A 26196-nucleotide genomic window follows, 5' to 3' on the forward strand; every position below is an offset into this window, starting at 1 on the left:
CTAAATTTATCCTTTTTTTACTTCATAAGATATTTTGATGCCTTTACAGTACCTTTAGATATACTCTATATATCTTTCCCGCTTTGTATGGACTTCACGGTCTTACATTATTCCAAAGGGAGAGTTTATTGTTGTTACAGAAAATAAACACAAAAACAAAGCCTAATTACTATAGTTACACTTAGTTATAAGTAAAGTATATCAGTCATTAGTGGGGTAAAAGTACACTAATGAACGTCTTTTCTCCCAAGACTGTAGATACTACCGGTAATTTTCTTTCTAATGACACCTCTGGAGAACAAATTGGGCATATATTTCCCCAAAATGGTTGAGTAAAAGGATTCACAGAGCTGTTGAGCTGAAGAAAACAGGAGGACACAACACAGGCCTTATTCACAAACTACCAAATTTGTATGTATGTACATGCATTTTCATTGTTGAGCGTTTTAAAATGTTCTTACATGCACTTGTATATTAAAGATGTGAATTTAATTGTTTGTGGTTTCTGGACACCTGCAGGTATCTGGGAGCCCGTCCAGTAAAAGCAAAGCAAGCTGCTATAATAAGCTGGACCGCAAGAAGAGGAAAACAATGCAGAGCGCCGGGAACGAGCTTCCTAACAATACCCGTATTCATCCTCCAGGCTTTTATATCATAGGACTGAACTCTATGCCGCACACCAACATCTACGTCATTTTTCTTTCTGTACTTTACATGTTTACAATAATTTGCAACGTTTTTCTCATCAGCATCATTTTCAATGAACGTCGTCTACACATCCCAAAGTTCATGGCCGTTGGGAACCTGGCCGTGGTTGATCTTGTGCTCAGCAGTTCTCTTGTGCCCAGCATGATAAAGGCGTATCTTTTTCTGGACAATTTTGTACCGTTCAAATGGTGCCTTTTGCAAATGTACACTTACTATGCTTTTTTATCACTCGAATCCATGTCGCTGTGTGTTTTGGCTTATGACAGGATGATAGCAATTTGCTTCCCTTTGAGACAGGAGACATTGAACACCAACACCAAAATGGCTTATATTATAGGTGGGATTTGGTGTTTTGCCATTGGTGTTGTTATTTATGGCCCTACATCCATTACATACTTATCATTTTGCGGCTCGGTGAAGGTCAACAGTTATTTTTGTGACTATGCTCCTGTTTTCAGGCTTGCATGCAGTGATAATTCCCAGCAATGGATTTTTGCCACCAGTTTATCCATACTCCTAATGTTTCTACCTTTCAGTTTTATTTTCTTAACATATACGTGTATACTGATCTGTGTGTTCAGAATGAAAAGCATTCAGAACAGATATAAAGCACTGGCTACGTGCTCAGAGCACCTTATATTGGTGGCGCTGTTTTTTATCCCTGTTTCGATCGTTTTTAATCTTGGTTTTTTTGGAATTGTTATAAATCCTAATGTAAGAGCGGTGGTGCTGTCCATCACTTCTTGTCTTACACCCTGTGTGAATCCCATTCTCTACTCTCTGAAAACTAAAGAGATTAGAATCAGAGTTTATGTTTTGTTTATTCAGAGGCTGTCTGTCCATCCACTACCAAAATGAACATTAATGTAGATTAAATTATTATTATTAGAATAATAACTTTGACGCTGGTGGCATAGGTATAGTAGACATAAAAAGTACACAAACAAAATTAGATAATATCAGAAAACTCAAATTAACACTGATTTGAATGTTGTTTATGTCCAGTTATTTTGTTTGCTTGATTATTATTTGTGAAATTTAATTAATTTCTGTTTGACTGTTAGATTACCGTGCCATGAGACAATATTATATGTGAGGATACTCTCAATAATTGATCTATTTACCATAGTCAGAGTGCGTGTACTAATTTTAAAGCTCCTCAGTTTCCTGAGAAGACCAAGGCATTGTCTTGCCTTCCTATGAATGGACTCTACGTTAGGTTCTGATTGTACCTAAATATTTAATATTAAAAACCTGTTCTACAATTTTTCCTTTTATGTCAACTGGTTTAAATACAGGCCCTGGACACAGTGTTATTGTTTGACTGTTTAAATATAGTTATTTTGTCTTTCCTATATTACGATGTAAAATGCAACATCCAACGTATAATTTTAAAATGATATGAGATTATTTCTAATGCTATTTGGGGCAATGTTTAATATTGGTTGGCATACAGTACATGTACATTGCTTTTAATAAAATCTTTATCTAAAATTGTCTTTTGATCTCATACTGAATACTCAAACTCATACTTGGTCATACTGAACCTAAATAATTTGCAATATTTGGTAAGAATGTTATTCCTTTTTGCTTTTGATTGTGCAACATCTGTATTCTGTATGCATTATTAATATTGAATTTAGTATAATTTCAGTATGTTCACTCTTCTCAAAGTTCATTAAAAATATTTACGATTCTTAGACAAGAAACAATTAGCAGAGAAATAATATCTGAGATAGAGTTGTCACTAATGTCCGCATTCGTTCATACACTTGATCTAGCCAAATACAAGTTAATTAAGAATAAAACAAGGTTAAGGGTGATACTCACTTTTTTAGTTATTTTATTTTAAGTATCACTACAAAATAAATTAAATCAAAAGATCATTTTACTGAGGCTGCTCTAAGAAACGAGACGCTCTTTAATCTGCTGTAACGTAGTTGCATTTAATAAACAAGTCAACACCTCCCTCTGTTGGACGACATGTGTAATAACATCTACTGTCGTCGATAACACGGACCTTTTACAATGTAACACATTTCCTGGCCGTTGCGTAAAATACGTCCGTGTAGAAACGCCGTGAAGACTTTATGTAAGTCCTTGACGCTTTTACGTAAAATTTTCTACTTGAGAAAATTAATATTATTACTTATTATTACTTTATATTAATCTTTCAGACATTCACTGCCCGTTACACTCTACTTTAAAATATACAAATATACTGTTTTGTGTACAATCCGCGTGTTATCGCTGCTTTTCATTTTAATACATTTGATATGTTTCATCTGACGCCCTCTCGAAAAAACTTACTGTTCTCCTTACATCTTGTCAGGTTGTATTTATCTTTGCTGTGAAATGGCGTCCGCTCCTTCGTCCCCGCATGACCGGAGCAGATCCAGTGATGAAGATGACCCGGTGGATCAGATGATAGCGCAGACAGGCTGCGCAGAGCTGCATTACTCTCTGCAGGAATGCATGGCAGAGAATCAGGACTGGAGGAAATGTCAGACACTGGTTCAGAAGTTTAAAGAGTGCATGTCCACCTACCAAAACACTCGCAAAGAACAGCTGCTGAAACATAGGACCTCGACGGCCCAATCTGACTGATACACAGGCCTCCGATTTCTCATTCTCTTATTAAAGCACATTGTTTTGAAGCAGCACGGTCTGTCGTTGTACCCAACATTCATTGGATGAAATAATAATCCTTGAAGCGATTTTTCAATATCATATTCGTTTATCTTTCATTTAAAATTTATAATTAAACATTGTGATTTCAAATTACGTTTTAAAGAGAGTATAACCTTTTAAACATAACCTAACTTATTAAACAGACACCTCTACAAAGTGTCTTACAAAAGAGGATCATTCAACATTTCTTAAAGGCAGTTCCTTTGCAAAGTTATCTTCGAAAGTTAAATGAATACCCTGTTGGTGGGAAAATAACATCTTTATGAAAAGTGAGCATTGACTTTTATGAAAAGTTGACATAACCAGCCTACGCACACTATATAATATATAAAAAAATTATACAGACAAGAACACAAATGTAAAAACTGTTTATTATTAGAGTTGGAGCCCATTTTAATCCAAAAGCAATTTGACTGGATTCAATGTCTAGCATGCTCACAACATAATTCAACTTGTAAACAGGTAACTTTTTATATAAAGGGTGATTATGTTTGAAGCAGTGTAACAATCCAGAGAAATTTACATTATTTCGCACCACACAAATACATCCCATTAAAAAGAATGTGGGGATACAGTGTCTAATTTTTATAATCCGTATATTTTTTGCACAAGAGTAGAGGTACTGTAAGTGTATCTTTGCTTATTCAACTGTGTATGGTGTACAGACAGTTTGTCTATTTGACAAAATTATTTATTTACGTATTATTTAAGACTGAATAATATGCTACATCATTTAAGCACGGTTCATAATCTCATAATTAAAACATTAATAAATCATAATAATATCACTGGAATTTTAAAATACAGAATTATCTTCTAGATGGATATATGATGCCTCTTTTTAAATGCTTTTTTAAAGACACCATAAACTCTTCTGTCATGAATGTGTAGATTATAGGATTAAGCATCGGAGGAAGGGCAGAGGTCAAAGAGAGATTAATGATCCTACTGTTTGTGTCCACAATCGGCCCTAAAGCATATGTTAAACAAATGGGCAAATAAAATATAGACACTAACATTAAATGTCCACTACACGTCTTTGTGGCTTTTCGACGGTCCTTTGGGGCTGTAATTCTGTATAAAATCACTGCTATGCATGTATATGAGAAGACAATAAAACATAGCGGGAACCAGAGAACCAATACAGGGCTAGCAAAGCTCATCACGCTACTAGGAAAGTTATTACTACATGCAGATCGAAATACAGGCCCATGATCACAATAGAAACTGTTTATGATAACAATGTGTCTACAGAAAGAGAGTCTGCTTATGAAAACGATAGCAATGATATCCATCACAAGCGCCAGTTTCCATGCAGCAGCGATTATAGCAAACATTGATCTATGAGTAACAATCATATGGTACCTCAGTGGTAAACATATGGCCACTAATCTGTCATAAGATAAAATAGTAAGAGTTAATGACTGTACAGTAAGAAACAGTAAAACAGAGAACATGCTGCACAAGCACAATCCGTACGGCATCATCTGATTCCCAAACAAAAAGGAGTCCAGCAGTTGAGGGATAAGAGCTGTGCTTTCACAAATGTCAGTAAATGACAAATTAAATACAGCAATATATTTAGGAGTGTGAAGATTTCGGTCCGAAATGATAACAAACATGAGGCACGAGTTTCCAAGCAATGAAATTACATACACAAAAAACAGGAATACATAATAGTATGTCATGTGAGGTATACCAGAAAATCCACTGATGTAGAAGTAGGTTGGGATGGAAATATTTTTGTTTTCACTGACCCCTGAAATAATGGTCCGTTCACTTGCTGATCCTGTACTCATTCTGCCTGGACTGAAGATAACATGTTAATCAGTGTAGAAAAATACTCTTATTTTAGTTCACATGAAATAAACATATATGCGAATACATTGGGTAAAACAATGCAATATATTTTAAACAAAACATGACTTTCTGTTGGAACCAAGTGCTTCTGTTTTTCAGTAGGCTATATGAAAAGCTTCAATTCCTTATGTATAGTTTAATATCGTTAAAAAATATATATTTTTTAGTTAAAAATATGTATATTGTGTCTCAAAGGTTCACTTTTTATTGATTAGATATCTGCAAAACCCAAAGTATATTGCTCATTTCATAAATAAAATTCTAACGATAGTAATTGCTGTATTATTTATGCACAGTATACTTACAGAGAGGTGAAGGATAGCACAATCGCCCTCTGGGAAGAAGTGACACACAGAGCAGTGAAATGACTATATATTACCATTCTGTCCATTGCTGAATATGCATGCGTCATGGCTCTACAGAGACATTCAGTAAATCAAAGCAAAGAACATGGCCATTATAGTCACAGAGGGTCCAGTGAGATAGCAGAATATTTTTTTGTTTAATATAGCATATTGCTTTTAGTGTTACAAAATATTTAGAAAATGTCGCCATGTATGGTGTTAATTTGACTGAGTAAAGAGAGCCAGTATTAACAGTTTGGTCTGTTTGGTCTGTTGGTCAGTATGGTAAAATTGACCTAAATTGCCTTTTGAAATCACAAAGCTGAAGCTTTAACAAATTGTGTAATTACAAACAAAATATTTTATTGGAACAGCGTAACGTTTTATTTTATCCACATATGAATTCATACGTAACACATCAAGTAAGCGGGTCCTTTCAACCAGTTAAATTCTTTCATCAGAATATTTATGACATGTAACAGCAGCATAACATTTTCATTATAACACTAGTAAACAAACAGAAATATAAATGTAAATATGTTTGGTTCTGTACATTCCTCGCTCACTGAAATAAACATTTATGTATTTCTCATTACATTTTTCCGTTTTGCATTGGTGGCCACTTTGTTTCGTTTGTACAGTTCTTTTATGGATTGCAGGACCTCTTCTGTCTTTAGAGTGTATATGATGGGATTCAGCATGGGTGGTATTATCTGCGTCAGGGAATTGTTAATGATCCGGGCATTTGGATCAATAGATGTTGAGATGGATTTAACATTCACACTTAAAATTGGGAGATAAAAAATGGCCACCAATGCAAGATGGGAGGTACAGGTTTTCATGGCTTTCATTCGGTCAGTGCCATGTGCAATTTTAAGCAATGCTGCAGCAATGCACAAATATGAAATGCTTATCAGCGCCACTGGTGCGCAAATCAAGAGGCCAAAAAAAAGATATGCCAAATAATAATTTATCGAATTATTGTTACAGGAAAGGCTAATGACAGGGCCGTGTTCACAGTAATAACTATTCACAACAATAGATCTACAAAACGAGAGTCTATTGACCAACCCTACAAGTGCAGTAAATAAAATGAATGAACAAATCCAGGATGCACATAAAATGCAGGATATGGATGATTTGGTTATGATGGCATGGTACTTAAGGGGACAACAAATAGCAATCACACGGTCGTAAGCCAATATGAGGAGTGTAAAGGACTGCAGGTTCATAAAATGCAATACAAAAAACATGTTAGCCAAACAAGATTCATATGAAACATACTGATTATCAAACAAAAACATGTCTATGAGTTTTGGAATCAGCGCAGAGCTTCCGCAGATATCACATAAAGCCAGATGAAAGACAGCAACATATTTAGCTGTGTGAAGTCTGCGGGCCAAATATATGGTCGACATGATGAAAGAATTCCCAAAAACAGTGACAGTGTACACCAAACACAAGAACAAATAGTAATACTTTGCATGTGGAATATTGGAAAATCCATTAATGAAGAATGCTGGAGGACGAACAAAGGTTGAATTAGCAGATGAAGCCGTAGTTAAGTTGTCCGATGTCCGGTTTTGTGCATCACCTATGATAAAGAACTGGTTTTAGAAATGCAAAATGATCGCAACGATTTCATTTCCAGCTCACAATTATGTGAACATAACATGCTGTGGGTACAACATTATTTATGCTCCTTCATAAAAAAGATGTGAAAATATGTTTTAAATATACTTATGCTATAAAAATCCCTTAAACATTTAACATATAATTTACACAACATGATATACATATGATACAAATTTATACAAAAATGATTGTCTTACTTAGAAATTATATAACATTCTACAAAATGCTAAATGACAGTTTTTTGTACCGTCACAAAACTTGGAAAGTTATGGATGTGTAAAGATTCAAAAAGAACTTGTGATCACAGGAGAAATTAACAATTATGACCACAGAACTTGATAAAATGTCATGAGAAAGAAAAGTGAGAGTTTTTGCTCTGTTTTTTAGAAATAGAGAATTTTGAACACTTGCACAATCCAAATAGGATTAACTGGTTCCAACAACTCAGAAAATCCAGATGCCTGAGGGATTAAAGCTCACAGATGTTTGTAATTAATAACAAACATTAGGTAGGAGTTTCCTAGAACAGTTACAATACAGACAAAAAGCAATACATATTAGTATAAGGTATACCAAACAATCCAGCAGACAGGAAGGAAATGTTTTCAGTGACGTTTTGAATCATGGTCAAATGACCTCAATCATCCTGTTTGGACAGAAACACAATGTTATTTACTGTGGTAAGAAATCAAGTCTGGAAAAATAATGACATTCTCTGTTGCAAACATTACAACGCATATGATATAAAACATAAAGTTTAGGGTCATGAAAACTCTAGGAATTACTCACAGAAAGTGATGACTCACAAAAAGGTGAAGGACAGCGAAATATCTTGCATAGATTTGCCGTGCTCAGTTTTCCTGAGCCGATACATATATACTGCATGGAGTGGTGTCAATTGTTTTAGCCTTTTACCAGCTGACGCCTTCTAATAATGATACGCCCCTTCATAGCAGTCAATAGACCAATCAAAGCAAAGTATTGCCAATCCTTGTGTGATCAGTGATTATTTTCCAAGTTTTAAAATTAGTGAGCAGTGATTTTGAAAATGTGTAAAATTTCTTTTAAAATTAGAGTACATTTTTTACTTTTAAAGTATAATACACTCTAACAAATATTTGTTTCACCCGACCGTATTATACTGTAGTTCTTGTAAAATTCTGTGGTGCTAATTATCGTGGTAGGCCTAATATTTATTTTCATGTAGCATCAGTGTTTTAGTTTATAGGTCCAGAACATTTTGAGTTTATATCGATAATTACGATTTAACGGTACAAAGCAAATAAACAAAATCTGTACAAATATTTACATATATAAAAAAATCCAATTGTCACTTTCATTGTGTTGATCACACACTTTTACTTTGGGAAATCATTGTGGCTGAATGTGAACAAAACAGCATCCATAACTGACGACCTTTTCATTGCCGCCATGAACTGTGTGCCACTAGGTGTCAATATATCTGCACTGTGACTCTGGATGCATACAGGAGGTCTGAGGTGGAACTTACAAAATGGCCTGTCCCTGTCCTACGAGGGAAAAGAATCCATGTACTTTATAAGAATGAGGTTTTTGACACCTCAGGCTATTCTTAAAAGAGTGATCTGGACCACAACTGTAAAAGAATAGTGAAGTGTACCGGAATGCTTGCATTTTCTGATGTCTAAAAGGATGTCATGCAGGTGTTCCCAAAATCTTCCAGAAATAAACTTTCTATTGTAAAAAATTAGAGCTTTACCAACTCCCCAGATGATAGATATCTTTGCTGTGGCTAGCATTGCCAAGGTCATGGGTTTGATCCCAGGGGATTGCATATAGTAAGAGATGGAAAAAAGATAGTACAATGCAATGCTTGTCACTTTAGATAAAAGCGTCTGCAATGTAAATGTACTGTAGTTGGGTCACGTTACAATATATTGCCATGAATATCAATACAATACACATTTGTGATATATTGCAATATTTTTATTGAAAATGTGAAAAGTAGAGCTAGAAATACAACATGCTGTGCACTCCATGAGGTTTTCTATAAGGATAAGTGTAAAAACATCCCTTAATTCTGCAGAGCGGCCATGATGATGCATGGACCTTTAGATCAGAGGTTTGGGTTCCCAAACTGTGGATTGCGCCCCTCAATGGGTAGCTAAGGGGAATAAGGTAAGTCGCGCAAGTCACTTGGCTGTTGTGGTGCATTACAGTTAAAACAATAAACATGGGCATGTATAAAACCCCTCCATTGTGACCCCTGAGGTGATTTTGTCACATTATCGATATTACCAAACAATGCAGTGAGTCAATTTACAGCACCACGGATAACAACAAGTAGAGTAATGATCAAATTTCTGTTATATAATATAATGTAAGACTGTGTTCTTTTGTGTTGTCATTATGCGTGTCTTTATAAAGACCTAATAAGTGCATGTGCACAACTTTTGTATATTTTAACCACCTCTGAAGACAGTGGGGGTCTCAACTCACTGGCATTGTTATTTTGGGGTTCGTGGGCTTAAAAGTTTGGGAACCCCTGTCTTATAGCGATATTCTGTCTTTCTCTGTGTGAAGTCTGCAGGTCAGAAAATGATATCCATAAGAAAATAATTCCCTAAATCAACCATAAAGACAAGAATATTTAATTCAAACGCTTCTTCTGTTGTATTCAAACCTGTTTTCTAAAATGTAGTACATAGTGCAGATTCCTGAGGTTAATAAACTACAGTATTCGGCCACAAAAACACAAACACAGGTGAAATATTTTTCAAGCACTGTAATACATATCGCCAATTGTTCTAAAATAAGCCTTATAGCTGAATTCAAAACCAATCATATATTTGTAACAAACACAGACTGTTATTAATGCAAATAGGCCTAATAAAAATCTATAAACAATAGTATTGAGCAGAAAATGCATCTCCACCTGTTTCTTACATCAGACGATTGTAATGTCTGATGTGGTTGCAATAATTTTATTTCAAAGTGTGAGATATAACATTCCGACTAACATGATTTGATCCGGTCCCCCCCAAAAGGATTCTTATGCAAAGCAAAATGTTACTATGTTTTCTATTTTTTCTAACTAAAACAATATCTTATTTTCTTATTTTAATTCGAGATTTTCTGTTATCTAGAATTGAATGCCACTATTCCTCAAAAGGATATATTTTTTTAAAAGGCTACCATGGTTATTTTTGTAGTTTCTTACAGTAAATTATAGATACCACGGTAAATTATTAGGGTAATAATAATTTTTTATAAAATATACAGTATGTCAATGAAACTGTACATCTGACTACATCGCTGTATTAAGTTAACTGCACAATACTTTTTTTAAGGATAAAAAAGTGTACTGTATTTGTGGGTTAGGTGTAAATAAAAGATAATGTACAGTGAAAGAACATTTCATTAAATATTCGTCTTGTGACAAAATTTATTTGCATCCTGTAAGTAAATGCATTGCCCATACAGTTGAGTGATACTCAGCATCAATAAATTACATTTGTTTGAATAGTAAAATAATGACTATTCATTTAAGCAGAATGTCTAAATAAACATTTTAAAAATAGAAAAACTGATTAATAACCTAAGTTACAGTAGCACAAATATAACAAACAGTTACAGATAATGAACAATTAATAATAACATTTTGAACAAAATGTCTTCCCAGGTGTATCTTACACAATGATGCATGCTTAAAACTGAATTCATGAATTTTTTTCTATGAAAGCATTTGATCTTTTTTTTCTGTAGTAACATTCACCTTGTTGCGTTTGTACAGTTCTTTTATGGATTGCATGACCTCTTCTGTCTTTAAAGTGTATATGATGGGATTCAGCATTGGCGGTATCGTCTGTGTCAGGGAATTGTTAATGATCCGGGCGTTTGGATGAATGGGTGTGGTAAAACCTAGAGCATTAAGGCTTAATGTCGGGAGATAAAAAAGGGCCACCAAAATAAGATGTGAAGTTAAAGTTTTCAAGGCTTTTTTCCGGTCACCACCGTGTGCAATTCTACTCAATGCCAAACATATACATAGATATGAAATGGCTATCAGTATCAGCGGCAGACAGATCAAGAGACCAAAGGTAATTTTCATGATCAAAACATTTAAGGAATTATCATTACAAGCTAGTCTGTAGATGGGACCGTGATCACAATAATAACTATCGACCACATTCGTTTTACAGAAAGACAGTCTATTCACAAAGCTTACATATACAGAGAAATATGTCACAGAAAACATCCACATAACCGCTATTACCAGACACATGGCTGTTCTGCTTACAATGGAATTATACCTCAAAGGAAAACAAATAGCGATCAGTCTGTCATAAGCCAAAGCAAGTAGTGTTAAAGACTGCATGTTCATGAAATGATATATAAAAAACATATTCGCCAAGCAGGCCTCATATAAAACTTCTTGATGATTGAAGAAAAACATATCGATGAGTCTTGGAATTAACGCAGAGCTTCCGCAGAGATCAGATAAAGCCAAGTGAAACACAGCGACGTATTTGGCCGTGTGAAGTCTGCGAGCCAAGTAGATGATATACATGATAAAAGAGTTCCCAAAAACAGTAACAGCGTACACCAAACACAAGAACACATAATAATACTTTCCATGTGGGACATCAGAAAAGCCATTAATGAAAAAGGTCGCAGGACGAACAAAGGTTAAATTTACAGAAGATTGTGACTTCATGCTCTGGCTTTCGTGTCACCTGGAACCGAGAAACACACTCAGCATCATAGAATTTCCTTTCAAGTGGTGAACAGACATAATGTTACAAAAACTTACATTCAATACAAAGTCACTGTTTTAGTCATTAGAGGAGGAACATTCTCTACCTGGTCTGAAGCTGCCAGCATGTCATTATTCTACATCTATCGGCCAGATTTATATTATATCATTGTCCAGAGCTTGACACCTCCTCCCTAAAGACATGCGCTAGAAGGTGCAGAAGGAATCTATGTACACGCATGAAACGCGAAACTGTCACTCACAAAACTGTCGCTCGCTGTCCCATGTGGACAGGCATTCAACTATTTACTTTTTTTATCACCCACTGAAGAGACACGCATGATGTGAAGCTTTATGTCACAAACAAGCGTGTAGACTTCATCTTTAACATGTAACAGGGTATGTATAGGAATCATGGAGCTAAGAGCATATAAGCCCTTTTTTAAACTCTTTACATATATTTTAAGACCTCCTCGCCACTTTGCGATAACTTCTCATTTATGCGACATAATTCAGAAGGGTGGGAACGAAGCACAAGAGAATTAATTAAGTGACTAACCCAATGCAAGGATTATTAGAAAGAGAAACAAGCTTTTTGGCTAACGCGTAGCATGTGGGACCAGACAGTGTTGATCCCCATCAAGGCTACGCTAATTTCAACACAAAGCAGTATGCTAGGCCTCACGTTTATTCCCAGAGACGGCCCTCAGCCATGGTTCCGACTCCTTATCCTCCAACAATTTGCAAGAAAACTTGCATTTCCCCATTAGACAACGATGTTGTTTAAAAACCGGGTGCAAATGGACCTCCCACTATTTGCATACGCAATGATTTATTATATTACCTCTTTGGACAAATATGAAAAGATGATACACAATATCAAGCGACTATGTGTATATAGTTCCTAGGCGTAGGCCCTGTCCGTAGCTCGCATTAAGAAGGTGAAGAATTCCTGCACTTCCTGCCTGAAAATGAAGGCAGCGGCGCAGCCACCCCCGCTGGTATTAATGGACAGGGACCATCCTGGTGGTGGTGGTGAGGATGGGGGTGAATGTCTGCTACTTCAACTGCAAATGCAAACAGAGGGTAAGTGGAGTTTTTATATATTCCGATGTTAGATGGTGATTGGTTAGGTCTATATGTAGTGATTGATGCAAGGTTGAGTCTTCCTGGCACAACTTGCGCTGAAGCTTACATTTCTGGCAGGTCACGTGTGTGTATCAGCCGATCACATCAGGTGCTGCTAATCAACGTCAACCAATAGTCATAGAACACACACTAGACTGCATCCTATTTAAGATGCATTTCTTTACTCCTTATCAGCCTAATCATGCTGCGCTCAAACCCACCTCCATCCCCATGTTCTCCTTATCTGCCTGTATCTTTCAGATCATTTAATTTAATCCTGTTATGCATCATAAACTGTTCTGGTTCCCCAGGTGGGGGCTAAAATGTATTGCTGCGCTCCCGCTATGTCCATGCAAGGCTGAATTGATGGAAAGAGAGTTTGGCCAGAACAGTTTCATTCAGCTAACCTTAAATAAATGCTAATGTTAAATATTTTACGACAATGGTCCTGACAGAATGAATACCTTGGATAATGGAATTTAAAGGGATCATTTACCCAAAATGAAAATTCTGTCATCTTTACTCACCTTGAGTTATTCCAAATCTGTATAAATGTATTTGTTCTCATGAACACAGAGAAAGATATTTGGAAGAAAGCATGTGACCAACTATGGGAGTCAATGAGGGTAAGATCTGTTTGGTTATAAGCATTCTTTCACATATCCTTCTGTGTATTCATCAGAACACAGAACTGTATACAGATTTTTTGTATACAAAACACAATATTTGTAATTGTTACTTTTTGGAATACATTTGGTCTAACGCACTTTCGAATTTCCTTCCCCTCCAATGTGACCCCAGAGGTGATTTTGTCACATTATTGACATTACCAAACAATGCAGTAAGTCAACTTACAGCACCACGTTAAACATTCCATATGTGCACGCATATTATTTTTCAGGGATTAAGTTTGGGATATTTTTATTTTGGCGAAATGAGATGTTGGTTAATATTGACCTCGAAGAGAACGCATGGAGGGCAGTGGAGGAGGGGAGAAGCATCACAGTCGGAAAGGCCATCACCTTAGGTACGACTACTACGAAAAGAGGCCGGTGTTTGTATAAATAGGACATCCATCAGCTTTCAAATCAGTTTGATGTAGTCTGTAGTAGATCTGTAGTAATAGTTCATAGTTTACGGATAACAACAAGTAAAGTAAGGATCAAATTACTATAATATAATACAATGTAAGACTGTGTTCTTTTGTGTTGTCATTATGCACATCTTTGGAAAGACCTAATAATTGCAAGTGCACAGTTGCGCACAACGTTTGTATATTTTAACCACCTCCTTAGATAGTGGGGGTCTCAAATCACTGGCACTGTTATTTTGTGGGTTGTGGGCTTAAAAGTTTGGGAACCCCTGTTTTATAGCAATATTCTGTCTTTCTCTGTGCGAAGTCTGCAGGTCTGAAAATGATACCCATAAGAAAATAATTCCCTAAAACAACCACAAAGACAAGAATATTTAATGCAAACGCTTCTTCTGTTGTATTCAAACCACTTTCCTAAAATGTAGTACATAGTGCAGTTTCCTGAGGTTAATAAACTACAGTATTCGGCCACTAAAAACACAAACACAGGTGAAATATTTTTCAAAATATCAAGCACTGTAATACATATCGCCAATTATTCGAAAATAAGCCTTATAACGGAATACATAACCAATCATATATTTGTAACAAACACAGAGTGTTATTAATGCAAGACGCCTAATAAAAATCTACTAACAATAATATTGAACGGAAAATGCATCTCCACCTGCTTCTGTACTCATAAATATGTAAATATTTGTTTTCCTAATGCATTTTAATATTTTTCTGTGTTAACATTCACAGTATATGTTTATAGTGTTTTCATGGACTGGACAAACTTGTATGTCTTTAGAATGATTTAGAATGACAGGATTCAGGAAGGTAGGGAATCGGTACAGAAATTGCGGTCATTTGGACAAAGTAATTCAATGTGGTTGCAATAATGTTATTTCAAAGTATGAGATATAACAGTCTCACTTACAAGATTTTAACCAGTCCCCCCAAAAGGATTCTTATGCAAAGCAAAATGTTACTATGTTTTCTATTTTTTCTTACTAAAACAATATCTTATTTTAATTTGAGATTTTCTCTTATTTAGAAACAAAAGAACCTGGTACTATTATTTTTTTTAAAGGCTACCATGGTTATTTTTGTAGTTTCTTAGAGTACATTGTAAATTCCACGGTAAATTATTAGTGTTATAATTTTTTTTATAAAATATACCGTATTTCAGTGAAACTGTTCATCTGACTACATCGCTGTATTAAGTTAACTGCACAATACTTTTTTTAAGGATAAAAAAGTGTACTGTATTTGTGGGTTAGGTGTATATAAATGATAATGAACAGTATATGAACATTTCATTTAATATTCGTCTTGTGACAAAATTGAATTGCATCCTGTAAGTAAATGCATTGCCCATACAGTTGAGTGATACTCAGCATCAATAAAATGCATTTGTTTGAATAGTAAAATAATGACTATTCATTTAAGCAGTATGTCTAAAGAAAAACTGATTAACAACCTAAGTTACAGTAGCACAAATATTACAAACAATTACAGATAATGAACAATTAATAATAACATTTTGAACAAAATGTCTTCCCAAGTGTATCTTACACAATGATGCATGCTTAAAACTGAATTCATGAATTTTTTTCTATGAAAGCATTTGATCTTTTTTTTCTGTAGTAACATTCACATTGTTGCGTTTGTACAGTTCTTTTATGGATTGCATGACCTCTTCTGTCTTTAAAGTGTATATAATTGGATTCAGCATGGGCGGTATTGTCTGTGTCAGGGAATTGTTAATGATCCGGGCATTTGGATGCATGGGTGTGGTAAAACCTAGAGCATTAAGGCTTAATGTCGGGAGATAAAAAATGGCCACCAAAATAAGATGTGAAGTTAAAGTTTTCAAGGCTTTTTTCCGGTCACCTCCGTGTGCAATTCTACGCAATGCCAAACATATACAGAGATATGAAATGGCTATCAGTATCAGCGGCAGACAGATCAAGAGACCAAAGGTAATTTTCGTGATCAAAACATTTAAGGAATTATCATTACAAGCTAGTCTGTAGATGGGACCGTGATCACAATAATAACTATCGACCACATTCGTTTTACAGAAAGACAGTCTATTCACAAAGCTTACATATACAGAGAAATATGTCACAGAAAACATCCACATAACCGCTATTACCAGACACATGGCTGTTCTGGTTACAATAGCATGATACCTCAAAGGAAAACAAATAGCGATCAGTCTGTCATAAGCCAAAGCAAGTAGTGTTAAAGACTGCATGTTCATGAAATGGTATATAAAAAACATATTCGCCAAGCAGGCCTCATATAAAACTTCCTGATGATTAAACAAAAACATATCCATGAGTCTTGGAATTAAAGCAGAGCTTCCGCAGAGATCAGATAAAGCCAAGTGAAACACAGCGACGTATTTGGCCGTGTGAAGTCTGCGAGCCAAGTAGATGATATACATGATAAAAGAGTTCCCAAAAACAGTAACAACGTACACCAAAGACAAGAACACATAGTAATACTTTCCATGTGGGACATCAGAAAAGCCATTAATGAAAAAGGTCGCAGGACGAACAAAGGTTAAATTTACAGAAGATTGTGACTTCATACTCTGGCTTTCTTGTCACCTGGAACCGAGAAACACACTCAGCATCATAGAATTTCCTTTCAAGTGGTGAACAGACATAATGTTACAAAAACTTACATTCAATACAAAGTCACTGTTTTAGTCATTAGAGGAGGAACATTCTCTACCTGGTCTGAAGCTGCCAGCATGTCATTATTCTACATCTATCGGACAGATTTATATTATATCATTCTCCAGAGCTTGACACCTCCTCCCTAAAGACATGCGCTAGAAGGTGCAGAAGGAATCTATGTACCACATGAAACGCGAAACTGTCACTCACAAAACTGTCACTCGCTGTCCCATGTGGACAGGCATTCAACTATTTACTTTTTTCATCACCCACTGAAGAGAGTTTGCCCAGAACAGTTTCATTCGGCTAACTTTAAATAAATGCTAATTTTAAATATTTTACAACAATGGTCCTGATAGAATGAATACCTTGGAAAATAAAATTTAAAGGGATAATTTACCCAAAATGAAAATTCTGTCATCTTTACTCACCTTTAAATTATTCCAAATCTGTATAAATGTATTTGTTCTGATAAACACAGAGAAAGATATTTGGAAGAAAGCATGTGACCAACTATGGGAGTCAATGGGGGTGAGATCTGTATGGTTATAAGCATTCTTCCAAATATCCTTCTCTGTATTCATCAGAAAAAATACATTTATACAGATTTGGAACAACTCAAAGGTGAGTCAATGATGACAGAATTAAAATTTTTGGGTGAACTGTCCCTTTAAAACTTTCTACGGGTCTGATTTTCTCTAAATTGATTTATCTACTTTTAATACTTTTTGAGATCCCACTGACATGTATTGTGCTGTGTACTAAATTACTATGGGTTTGGGTTATTGTCATGATTCTGCCAGATCATGTCATGTTTCTCTTGGCCTAGTGGCGGAATCATGACAGAACTCCATGTTTTATGTGGAGAGAGACTATTTTAGGACTTGTGGCTCGCCATACTCTCTCTCCGGTCATGTCATTGTTCCTGCCCTCTTGTTTCCTTGTTAGAGCTCATTATTAGTTCATGGCAAGCACCTGTCCCCTCTTGATTTTGATCCCTTGGAATGCCATTGTGCTTTCTAATTCAAGTTTTTTCTTAGTCTAGTTAGGTGTAGTTAGTCCTTGTCCCTGATGTCATGTATTATACCCTTGTCCTTGGTTGTTTTACCCCATCGTGGGTTATTGTTTCCTTATTTGTTATCAAAGTCTTGTCCCTTACCCACTCTCTGCATCTGGGTGCTCTGTCCCTGTCCCTGTCTCACCCAGTTTCATGACAGGTTATATACACTACCTCTTAAGTGAGCTGTTTCTTATAATCTTAAAAGGTTTTTATCTGAAGGTGTTAACATTTTTTCGTTACAAACTGATATTTCATTAAATAAAAATGTATTTGAAATGGATGACTACTGAAAAAAGATAAACAGCAGCCAATAAGAGCAACGAATAACTAGGAACAACTTCAATGTTGTTTAAAAAGCATAGATGGGTAAAAGCCCAAAAAGCTGGTTTATACAATTCTAAGAGAAAATGTGTGCAAATAATTCCGGGCAAAAGCAGAATACATTGAAATATTAAAAAATAAGTGTTTTTTTGTCGTAACATAAGTTTCATATTTGCTTTTGTGGTATTTCACAGTTTTTATGAGCTTACTATTTTGTAGTAAGTGTTCTAAAAATATAGAAGAAAAAAAATGTTGCAACCGTCTAAACTGAAAACAGCTTGCACTGACACATCAGTGAATACAGTGTTCAAACCTTTATAGTTTACATTTGTGAACCTATTTTTGTAGTGTGTCAGAGCAAACAATCAGGTTCAAGCACAAATGATTTAGGCATGTCTGTCATGTCTGGCATTTCTGTCAACACAAATGATGCACTCTTTTTCAAATACAGATTAAATATTCTTTATTTCAAAACATAATGTTTAATTCTAGTCATTCGTTAAGTCTGTTTTGTTAGACATAAACAAAAGGTAAGCCAACTAAAATTAAATATATTTCAACACTCAAGAAAAAAGCATCATTGATGCAGACAATAAAAGTGTATTTTATGAATAATTTCCCCCAATGTGTTTGACATTTCTTTTCATCATAAGGTTCACCTTGTTTCGTTTGTACAGTTCTTTTATGGATTGCATGACCTCGTCTGTCTTTAAAGTGTATATGATGGGATTCAGCATGGGTGGTATTATCTGCGAGAGGGAATTGTTAATTATGCGGGCGTTCGGATGGAGAGATGCTGTTAAAGCTGCAATATTAAGACTTATAACTGGAAGATAAAAAATAGCCACCAACAAGAGATGGGATGAACAGGTTTTCATGGCTTTGATCCGCTCCACACCGTGTGCAATCTTAGATAAAGCCAAACCGATGCAAAAATATGAGATGATTACTAGCAAAAGTGGAAAGCAAATCAGGAGACCAAAGCAAATATTAGCCCAAATTTTATTTATGTAATTATCATTACAAGCTAGTCTATAGATAGGACCATGATCACAGAAATAACTATCGACCACAGTGGATCTACAAAATGAGAGTCTAGTGAGCAAACCTACAAGGATGGCAAACATAGTCACAGAAAACATCCACATAACTGCTATGATCAGAAACATGACTGATTTAGTTACAATGGCATGATATCTTAGAGGAAAACAAATAGCGATCAGTCTGTCAAAAGCCAAAACGAGAAGTGTTAAAGACTGCATGTTCATGAAATGAAATACAAAAAACATATTCACCAAACAGGTATCGTACAAAATGTCCTGGTGATCGAACAAAAACATGTCAATGACTTTGGGAATCAAAGCCGAGTTTCCACACAGATCAGAAAGAGCCAAATTGAAAACAGCAATGTATTTGGCCGTGTGCAGCCTGCGAGCCAAATAGATGGTGGACATGATAAAAGAATTTCCCAAAATGGTCACCACATACGCAACAGACAAAAACACATAGTAGTACTTTGCATGTGGTATATTAGAAAAGCCATTGATGAAGAAAGTCGCTGGACGAACAAAGGATGAATTTACAGAGGTGTTTGACAGCATAGAAGACATGATACCTGCTGTACAACTTCTGTGTTACCTGTGAAAAAGATTTGGTTCAAGATCATTGAACCAGACATGAATCATTTCAATTCAATAGCCCATTAAACATGCTTAAAATATTTGCATTATCAGAGTGTATATATATATATATATATATATATATATATAATGAAATAATAAAAAAGTAATTCAGAATTACTGATATTTAGAATATTATAATTGTTCTTAGCTATTCGAAAGCTTACCAAGTCAGTGAGGAAAAACAGAGAAGGCACATTGTATTTACTATAAGAATGACACTCTACAGCCACTACCAAATGTCCGACACATTTATATTAACAGCATGTGTATAGAGACCTTGCCCCTTGTGGTGAGGGCAGGATGTCTAAAATGTAAAAAACTAAACTATGCTTCAACATGGCGATACAAAGATTGTAATATGAGTTAATATGAAATAACATCATGCTCTTAAGAATTATTCTTCAATTACACCATTCTCTGCAAGAAGTTGTGTTGGGTCTTTCACAGTGATTCGAATGCTCATTCCGTTCAAATACAAAATTCTCTTCGAATCCAAAAAATATAAAGTAGACCAATAGGCACAAGAAAATCAGCCCTTAAAAATGTGCATTTTATGTTTTTGTGATACCAAATACAACTGATTTAATGTTGAAGCAAATGTTATATTGGTTATTCTCCACATTGATGCAACAATAAATCAATTAGCTTTGCTATCTGGGTTGTTACACTACACAATGACAGGAGTGGCAAATGTATGCTTGTCGGTGTTGTATCCGGGGAGCAGGCCCCGAGCTCGCCGGTTCCTATCGAACCCGGAGCACTCTCACCCTGTCAAGGCCCGAACCCAGAGCGCACCACAAGAGGTGAATTGAAAGCCCCAAAAGATGCAAGGCTAGAGGCTGCGTAGGTGGCATGAAAAAGGTATGTGGGCATGAGTGCAGCGGCAGAGCTTAGGCTGGTGTCTGCGGCGGCAGAGCTTGGGCTGGTGTCTGCGGCGGCAGAGCTAGGGCTGGTGTCTGCGGCAGCAGAGCCGGGCAGAGCTTAGGCTGGTGTCTGTGGCGGCAGAGCTTAGGCTGGTGTCTGTGGCGGCAGAGCTTAGGCTGGTGTCTGCGGCGGCAGAGCTTAGGCTGGTGTCTGTGGCGGCAGAGCTTAGGCTGGTGTCTGTGGCGGCAGAGCTTAGGCTGGTGTCTGCGGCGGCAGAGTTTGGGCTGGTGTCTGCGGCGGCAGAGCTTGGGCTGGTGTCTGCGGCGGCAGAGCTTAGGCTGGTGTCTGCGGCGGCAGAGCTTGGGCTGGTGTCTGCGGCGGCAGACCCGGCAGATCTTAGGCTGGTGTCTGCGGCGGCAGAGTTTGGGCTGGTGTCTGCGGCGGCAGAGCTTGGGATGGTAGCTGCGGCGGCAGAGCTTGGGCTGGTGTCTGCGGCGGCAGAGCTTGGGATGGTAGCTGCGGCGGCAGAGCTTGGGCTGGTGTCTGCGGCGGCAGAGCTTGGGCTGGTGTCTGCGGCGGCAGAGCTTAGGCTGGTGTCTGCGGCGGCAGAGCTTGGGCTGGTGTCTGCGGCGGCAGAGCTTAGGCTGGTGTCTGCGGCGGCAGAGCCGGCAGAGCTTAGGCTGGTGTCTGCGGCGGCAGAGCTTAGGCTGGTGTCTGCGGCGGCAGAACTTGGGCCTTATTAATTTCTGGCTAGAAATGCAATCAAAAGTTATTGAAAGTGAAAATTAAACTTTAATTTATATAAAACTACTCTCCAACGTGCGTTTTGCTGCCGTTTTATTTTTCAACCAATCACGTTCCTCGCATATTGTTATTAAACGACAGGTCAGTGTTGGCCTGCTCACCGGGAGACTGCATTCATTCATGTATTTATTTATTTATTTAGAAATTAGATGTTATTTATTAGAATGAACTTACTCGTTGTATAAATACCATGCACTGTGCTGTGTTTTAACTTTTCTTTTTTTCCTGTTTGCCCCTGTAAAGCTGCTTTGAAACAATACACATTGTGAAAAGCGCTATATAAATAAACTTGAATTGAATTGAAACTTGAGTCTCCGTCATTGGTTAGCTGTGAAAAGGTGCTTGACAGGAACCCGGTCCTCGATGTAATTCGTTCCGGCCCTTCAAGGATTGTGTGAAAAATAATCTCTATTAATAAAATATAAATGAGTTCAGTCGGGAACTGACCCTATAGTTATGAAGTGACGCGCGTCTGTTCCATTCAGCACGAACCGCAGCAGCACAGTTTGGCGCGAGTAAATTACATATATAGTCAATGCAAAGACGAATAGACGCGAACTCGCGGCAGGCGCTGCGAATGACGCGAATCGGGCGGCGCGTTCGAGGCGTTCTTCCGCGAAAGTTGAGCACTTTCAACTCGAGCTATGAATTCGCACAAAGAGTTTTCGCGTCACTCAGGCGAAATTAACGAACTTTTCGAGCGAGTAATTAAAGAGCGTTGAACGCGATTGCTCGCGTTTGGTGTGAACATATGCGAGTGGCGCGTCTCGCAAACAAGCTCTCCTGCGAGACCCGGTGAACAGGGCGATGACTGATGAGAACATGTATTAGTTTCATTCTGACATTTCGATAGCACGAATAGATCCACCATTTAAAAAGTTCTGAGGCAAGGGCGGAGTATAGTGGGTCGGAGAACAGCGCCTATGTAAGTTAATGTTGTTTCACAAAAGTTCCCTTTTTGGTCATGAAGTTTCAAAATACAACCAATGAACATGTTTGAATGTAGAAAAGCCTGCGTTGGCATCTTAAAATGCACCGATGTTACTGTACTGGCAGTTTAAAATACAAAATCAGCATGTTTAAAAGTAGGAAAGAACTTTGGGTGTCTTATGGGGAAAATACAACATGCTGGCTCCCATATTTAGGGCCCTGTGATTGAATCGTCGAATCCAGGCATGTTTGCTGTATAACGCGGAATGGCACAGATGTGGCAAATGTATTATCTCTTAACCAAAAAGTAGGAAGAAACTTCAAATTCAAATTGTGCATTTACTTTACAAATATCCAAAGTTGTTTTAATATGTAATCTGCAATTGTTTTGCGTGCGCTCGTGGAGCTTTCAGAGAACGCGTGCACATGAACTGTCCCTTACCTGTTTCATGTGAGAATTGAAAAAAGCAACTGTCAAACACCCTTTGCGGCGAAACGTCAAAATAAAAGTCCAGGTTACCACACCATCCCTCTTTTCTACCGAGTATATTATTTACTTTAGTAAACTACAGTAAATGTGCTAGTTACGTTATAAAAACATAGAACTTGTTTTTACTTATAGACGAATTAAAGATTTAAAAACAAGATCTATTTTTATTTTTCCCTGTACGGTTCAATGTATCTACTGCAGGATGTTTTATATAGTTCATAAGTGAATACTGTAGTGTACTGAACTATTTTTTTATGTGGGCAAATTTAGTACTATTGAATAGAGAATGACGGAAAACACAGAATTCAGAAACATTAAAACAGAAAAATGGAATTTGGGAAAAAATAAAACGTATATATCTTATTGTTCTTATCATACCTTATATTGCAACCCATATCCCTCCGGCCCCTCATTTGGCATGTTTTTCATGAACTGGCCACCATGACAAACTAATGGAATAGCCCTGCTATAGACGCTCTATTAATAGGGAAGGGGCCATGCATGCTTGGACAATCCATTGTGTCATCAATCCCCCGTTTTAGCCCCGTCCAAAAATCCTGAACAGAGAATCGGTGAAATACTGTTTAATAGTTTAACTCCACTATTTAGTACTTCATACTTCTGAGTCTTTGTAATGTGTTTCAGCAATACATTTCTAACGTCTATAATGTGTTTAGAAACAATTCTCAGAATTCTCTTTACCCAGACTTTAAGTTTTGTGATGCAGTGTTAGACCCACAGTAAATAAACTGAAAATTGCTTTTTTATTTAACCATTTTGTAGTACTAAGTGTATTAAACTTGTGGTCCGACTGAACTTTATTATTTTTTATTAATATGATGATACGGTAATTCACACTTAACATATTTCACACACATTACTCCCATTTTGTACAATTGACAGTTAAATGTTAACATCCTTGTTAATGTTCGGGCAGCACTTCAATAAAAATTAAACTTTAAAATGAGATAAATAAATAAAAATTGGGTGCCAGACAGGATGTGGCCTCATCCAGTGTAATTTTAGAAAAAATAGATATAGCAAAGGAAAAATTAAAGCATCAGTCACAAACATTGAACAAATTTAGTTTCTCTTAAACCATGAACAAATAAAGTGTTGCAGTTCACAATAATGTACATCAGGTCATGGCCGTAGCCAAGGTTGGAAAATGAGTGAGGTGTCGTGGTGGGGTGTCAAAAATTATACCTAATACTTTCAATCAAGGCTGTAAATCGTTCAACTTTAATAAATATAATAATCATTATATTCAGAATAATCATTCAGAGCTTCACATTATAATTTTCAATATGAAAAATGACCTCATAGCTGGTTACGGCCATGCATCTCATGTTTATTCTCTTCCAAAAATTACCCCAGATAGTTGCTCATGTTATGGTATAAAATTGTGAACCAATTTCTTTTCAGTGCTTGAACGAAGGAAACAAAATTTGGTTCAAGTACAAATGCTTTGGGCATGTATGTCATGCTTGCAACCCAAATGATGTACTCTTACACAAATACAGATTAAATGTTCTTTATTTCTACAATTTTTTATTCTAGTGAATTGATAAATCGTTTAGTATACACAGACGGTAAGCCAACTATATAAAGTATTTGTTCAATGCCCACAGGGATATATCATTAAAAATATTAACATTAACATGCAAGCAAACAGCATCATTCAGGCAGACAATAAAAATGTACAGTAATATAGAGAAGAATAAATAAGCAGTTTTTTAAGCACAACCAATTAAAAGAATTGAGATTAAAATGTGTTTATAACTGTTAATTTCTTCCAATGCGTTTAATATTTCTTTCAATTATCAGGTTCACGTTGTTTCGTTTGTACAGTTCTTTTATGGATTGCATGACCTCGTCTGTCTTTAAAGTGTATATGATGGGATTCAGCATGGGTGGTATTATCTGCGAGAGGGCATTGTTAATTATGCGGGCGTTCGGATGAAGAGATGCTAATAAAGCTGAAATATTAACACTTATAACTGGAAGATAAAAAATAGCCACCAACAAGAGATGGGATGAACAGGTTTTCATGGCTTTGATCCGCTCCACACCGTGTGCAATCTTAGATAAAGCCAAAGCGATGCAAAAATATGAGATGATTATTAGCAAAAGTGGCAAGCAAATCAGGAGACCAATGCAAATATTTGCCATAATGTTATTTATGTAATTATCATTACAAGCTAGTCTATAGATAGGACCATGATCACAGAAATAACTATCGACCACAGTGGATCTACAAAACGAGAGTCTAGTGAGCAAACCTACAAGGATGGCAAACATAGTCACAGAAAACATCCACATAACTGCTATGATCAGAAACATGACTGATTTAGTTACAATGGCATGATATCTTAGAGGAAAACAAATAGCGATCAGTCTGTCAAAAGCCAAAACGAGAAGTGTTAAAGACTGCATGTTCATGAAATGATATACAAAAAACATATTCGCCAAGCAGGCCTCGTACGAAATGTCCTGGTGATCGAACAAAAACATGTCAATGACTTTGGGAATCAAAGCCGAGTTTCCACACAGATCAGAAAGAGCCAAATTGAAAACAGCAATGTATTTGGCCGTGTGCAGCCTGCGAGCCAAATAGATGGTGGACATGATAAAAGAATTTCCCAAAATGGTCACAACATACGCAACAGAAAAAAACACATAGTAGTACTTTGCATGTGGGATATTAGAAAAGCCATTGATGAAGAAAGTCGCTGGACGAACAAAGGATGAATTTACAGAGGTGTTTGACAGCATAGAAGACATGATACCTGCTGTGCAACTTCTGTGTTACCTGTGAAAAAGATTTGGTTCAAGATCATTGAAACCAGACATGAATCATTTCCTGTCATGAGCACATTTAACAAGCTTGAAGTATTAGTATTATGAACTTATGGTCAGAATTACTGATCTTTAAAATAATTCATAATCAATTCTTATAGCTATAACATAGTTTACCAAGTGAGTGATGAGAAACAGAGATCGCACATTGTTTGAGCTGAATTTCAACTACTCCAAGACTGACACTACAGCCATTACCAAATATCAGACATATTTATATTAACAGCATGTCTAGAGAGACCTTGCCCCTTGTGGCGAGGGCAGGATGTCTAAAATGCAAAAAAATAAACTGTGCTTCAAATTGATGATACAAAGGT

General features: G+C 36.5%; 8 protein-coding genes across 8 annotated transcripts; 2 read left to right on the top strand and 6 right to left on the bottom strand.

Moving 5' to 3' along the window:
• Positions 1 to 591: 591 nt before the first annotated feature.
• LOC130411442 (olfactory receptor 2AG2-like) lies at positions 592 to 1566 on the top strand. Its single transcript, XM_056736061.1, has one exon. It carries the CDS (start codon positions 592 to 594, stop codon positions 1564 to 1566), a length of 975 nt encoding a protein of 324 aa, XP_056592039.1.
• Positions 1567 to 2767: 1201 nt separating this feature from the next.
• LOC130412009 (cytochrome c oxidase assembly factor 4 homolog, mitochondrial) lies at positions 2768 to 3501 on the top strand. The gene is made up of 2 exons (XM_056737088.1): positions 2768 to 2800; positions 3041 to 3501. Exon 2 carries the CDS (start codon positions 3064 to 3066, stop codon positions 3313 to 3315), a length of 252 nt encoding a protein of 83 aa, XP_056593066.1. The 5' UTR covers positions 2768 to 2800; positions 3041 to 3063; the 3' UTR covers positions 3316 to 3501.
• A 707-nt stretch (positions 3502 to 4208) lies between these two features.
• On the bottom strand, positions 4209 to 5198 carry LOC130411444 (olfactory receptor 13C2-like). The gene has a single exon (XM_056736062.1). The coding sequence runs from the start codon at positions 5196 to 5198 to the stop codon at positions 4209 to 4211; it is 990 nt and encodes a 329-aa protein (XP_056592040.1).
• Positions 5199 to 6181: 983 nt separating this feature from the next.
• LOC130411445 (olfactory receptor 143-like) lies at positions 6182 to 9052 on the bottom strand. The gene is made up of 2 exons (XM_056736063.1): positions 8977 to 9052; positions 6182 to 7197 (listed from the first exon to the last, which is right to left on the bottom strand). Exons 1-2 carry the CDS (start codon positions 9050 to 9052, stop codon positions 6182 to 6184), a joined length of 1092 nt encoding a protein of 363 aa, XP_056592041.1.
• A 1898-nt stretch (positions 9053 to 10950) lies between these two features.
• Positions 10951 to 11934, bottom strand: LOC130411874 (olfactory receptor 1-like). The gene has a single exon (XM_056736863.1). It carries the CDS (start codon positions 11932 to 11934, stop codon positions 10951 to 10953), a length of 984 nt encoding a protein of 327 aa, XP_056592841.1.
• Positions 11935 to 15794: 3860 nt separating this feature from the next.
• On the bottom strand, positions 15795 to 16778 carry LOC130411866 (olfactory receptor 51E2-like). The gene has a single exon (XM_056736850.1). The coding sequence runs from the start codon at positions 16776 to 16778 to the stop codon at positions 15795 to 15797; it is 984 nt and encodes a 327-aa protein (XP_056592828.1).
• Positions 16779 to 18855: 2077 nt separating this feature from the next.
• LOC130411446 (olfactory receptor 1500-like) lies at positions 18856 to 19860 on the bottom strand. The gene has a single exon (XM_056736064.1). It carries the CDS (start codon positions 19858 to 19860, stop codon positions 18856 to 18858), a length of 1005 nt encoding a protein of 334 aa, XP_056592042.1.
• A 4945-nt stretch (positions 19861 to 24805) lies between these two features.
• LOC130411806 (olfactory receptor Olfr180-like) lies at positions 24806 to 25804 on the bottom strand. Its single transcript, XM_056736687.1, has one exon. It carries the CDS (start codon positions 25802 to 25804, stop codon positions 24806 to 24808), a length of 999 nt encoding a protein of 332 aa, XP_056592665.1.
• Between the last annotated feature and the right edge of the window lie 392 nt (positions 25805 to 26196).

Source organism: Triplophysa dalaica, chromosome 22, assembly GCF_015846415.1.
Source record: "Triplophysa dalaica isolate WHDGS20190420 chromosome 22, ASM1584641v1, whole genome shotgun sequence".
Classification (NCBI taxonomy): domain Eukaryota; kingdom Metazoa; phylum Chordata; class Actinopteri; order Cypriniformes; family Nemacheilidae; genus Triplophysa; species Triplophysa dalaica.

Coding starts and splice junctions, on each gene's coding strand:
- LOC130411442 (XM_056736061.1), top strand. CDS start 592: ATGCAGAGCGCCGGGAACGAGCTTCCTAACAATACCCGTATTCATCCT.
- LOC130412009 (XM_056737088.1), top strand. CDS start 3,064: ATGGCGTCCGCTCCTTCGTCCCCGCATGACCGGAGCAGATCCAGTGAT.
- LOC130411444 (XM_056736062.1), bottom strand. CDS start 5,198: ATGAGTACAGGATCAGCAAGTGAACGGACCATTATTTCAGGGGTCAGT.
- LOC130411445 (XM_056736063.1), bottom strand. CDS start 9,052: ATGCAATCCCCTGGGATCAAACCCATGACCTTGGCAATGCTAGCCACA. Junction 7,198..8,976: donor ATCTATCATCTGGGGAGTTG/GTAAAGCTCTAA, acceptor TCTTTATCATAG/GTGATGCACAAAACCGGACA.
- LOC130411874 (XM_056736863.1), bottom strand. CDS start 11,934: ATGAAGTCACAATCTTCTGTAAATTTAACCTTTGTTCGTCCTGCGACC.
- LOC130411866 (XM_056736850.1), bottom strand. CDS start 16,778: ATGAAGTCACAATCTTCTGTAAATTTAACCTTTGTTCGTCCTGCGACC.
- LOC130411446 (XM_056736064.1), bottom strand. CDS start 19,860: ATGTCTTCTATGCTGTCAAACACCTCTGTAAATTCATCCTTTGTTCGT.
- LOC130411806 (XM_056736687.1), bottom strand. CDS start 25,804: ATGTCTTCTATGCTGTCAAACACCTCTGTAAATTCATCCTTTGTTCGT.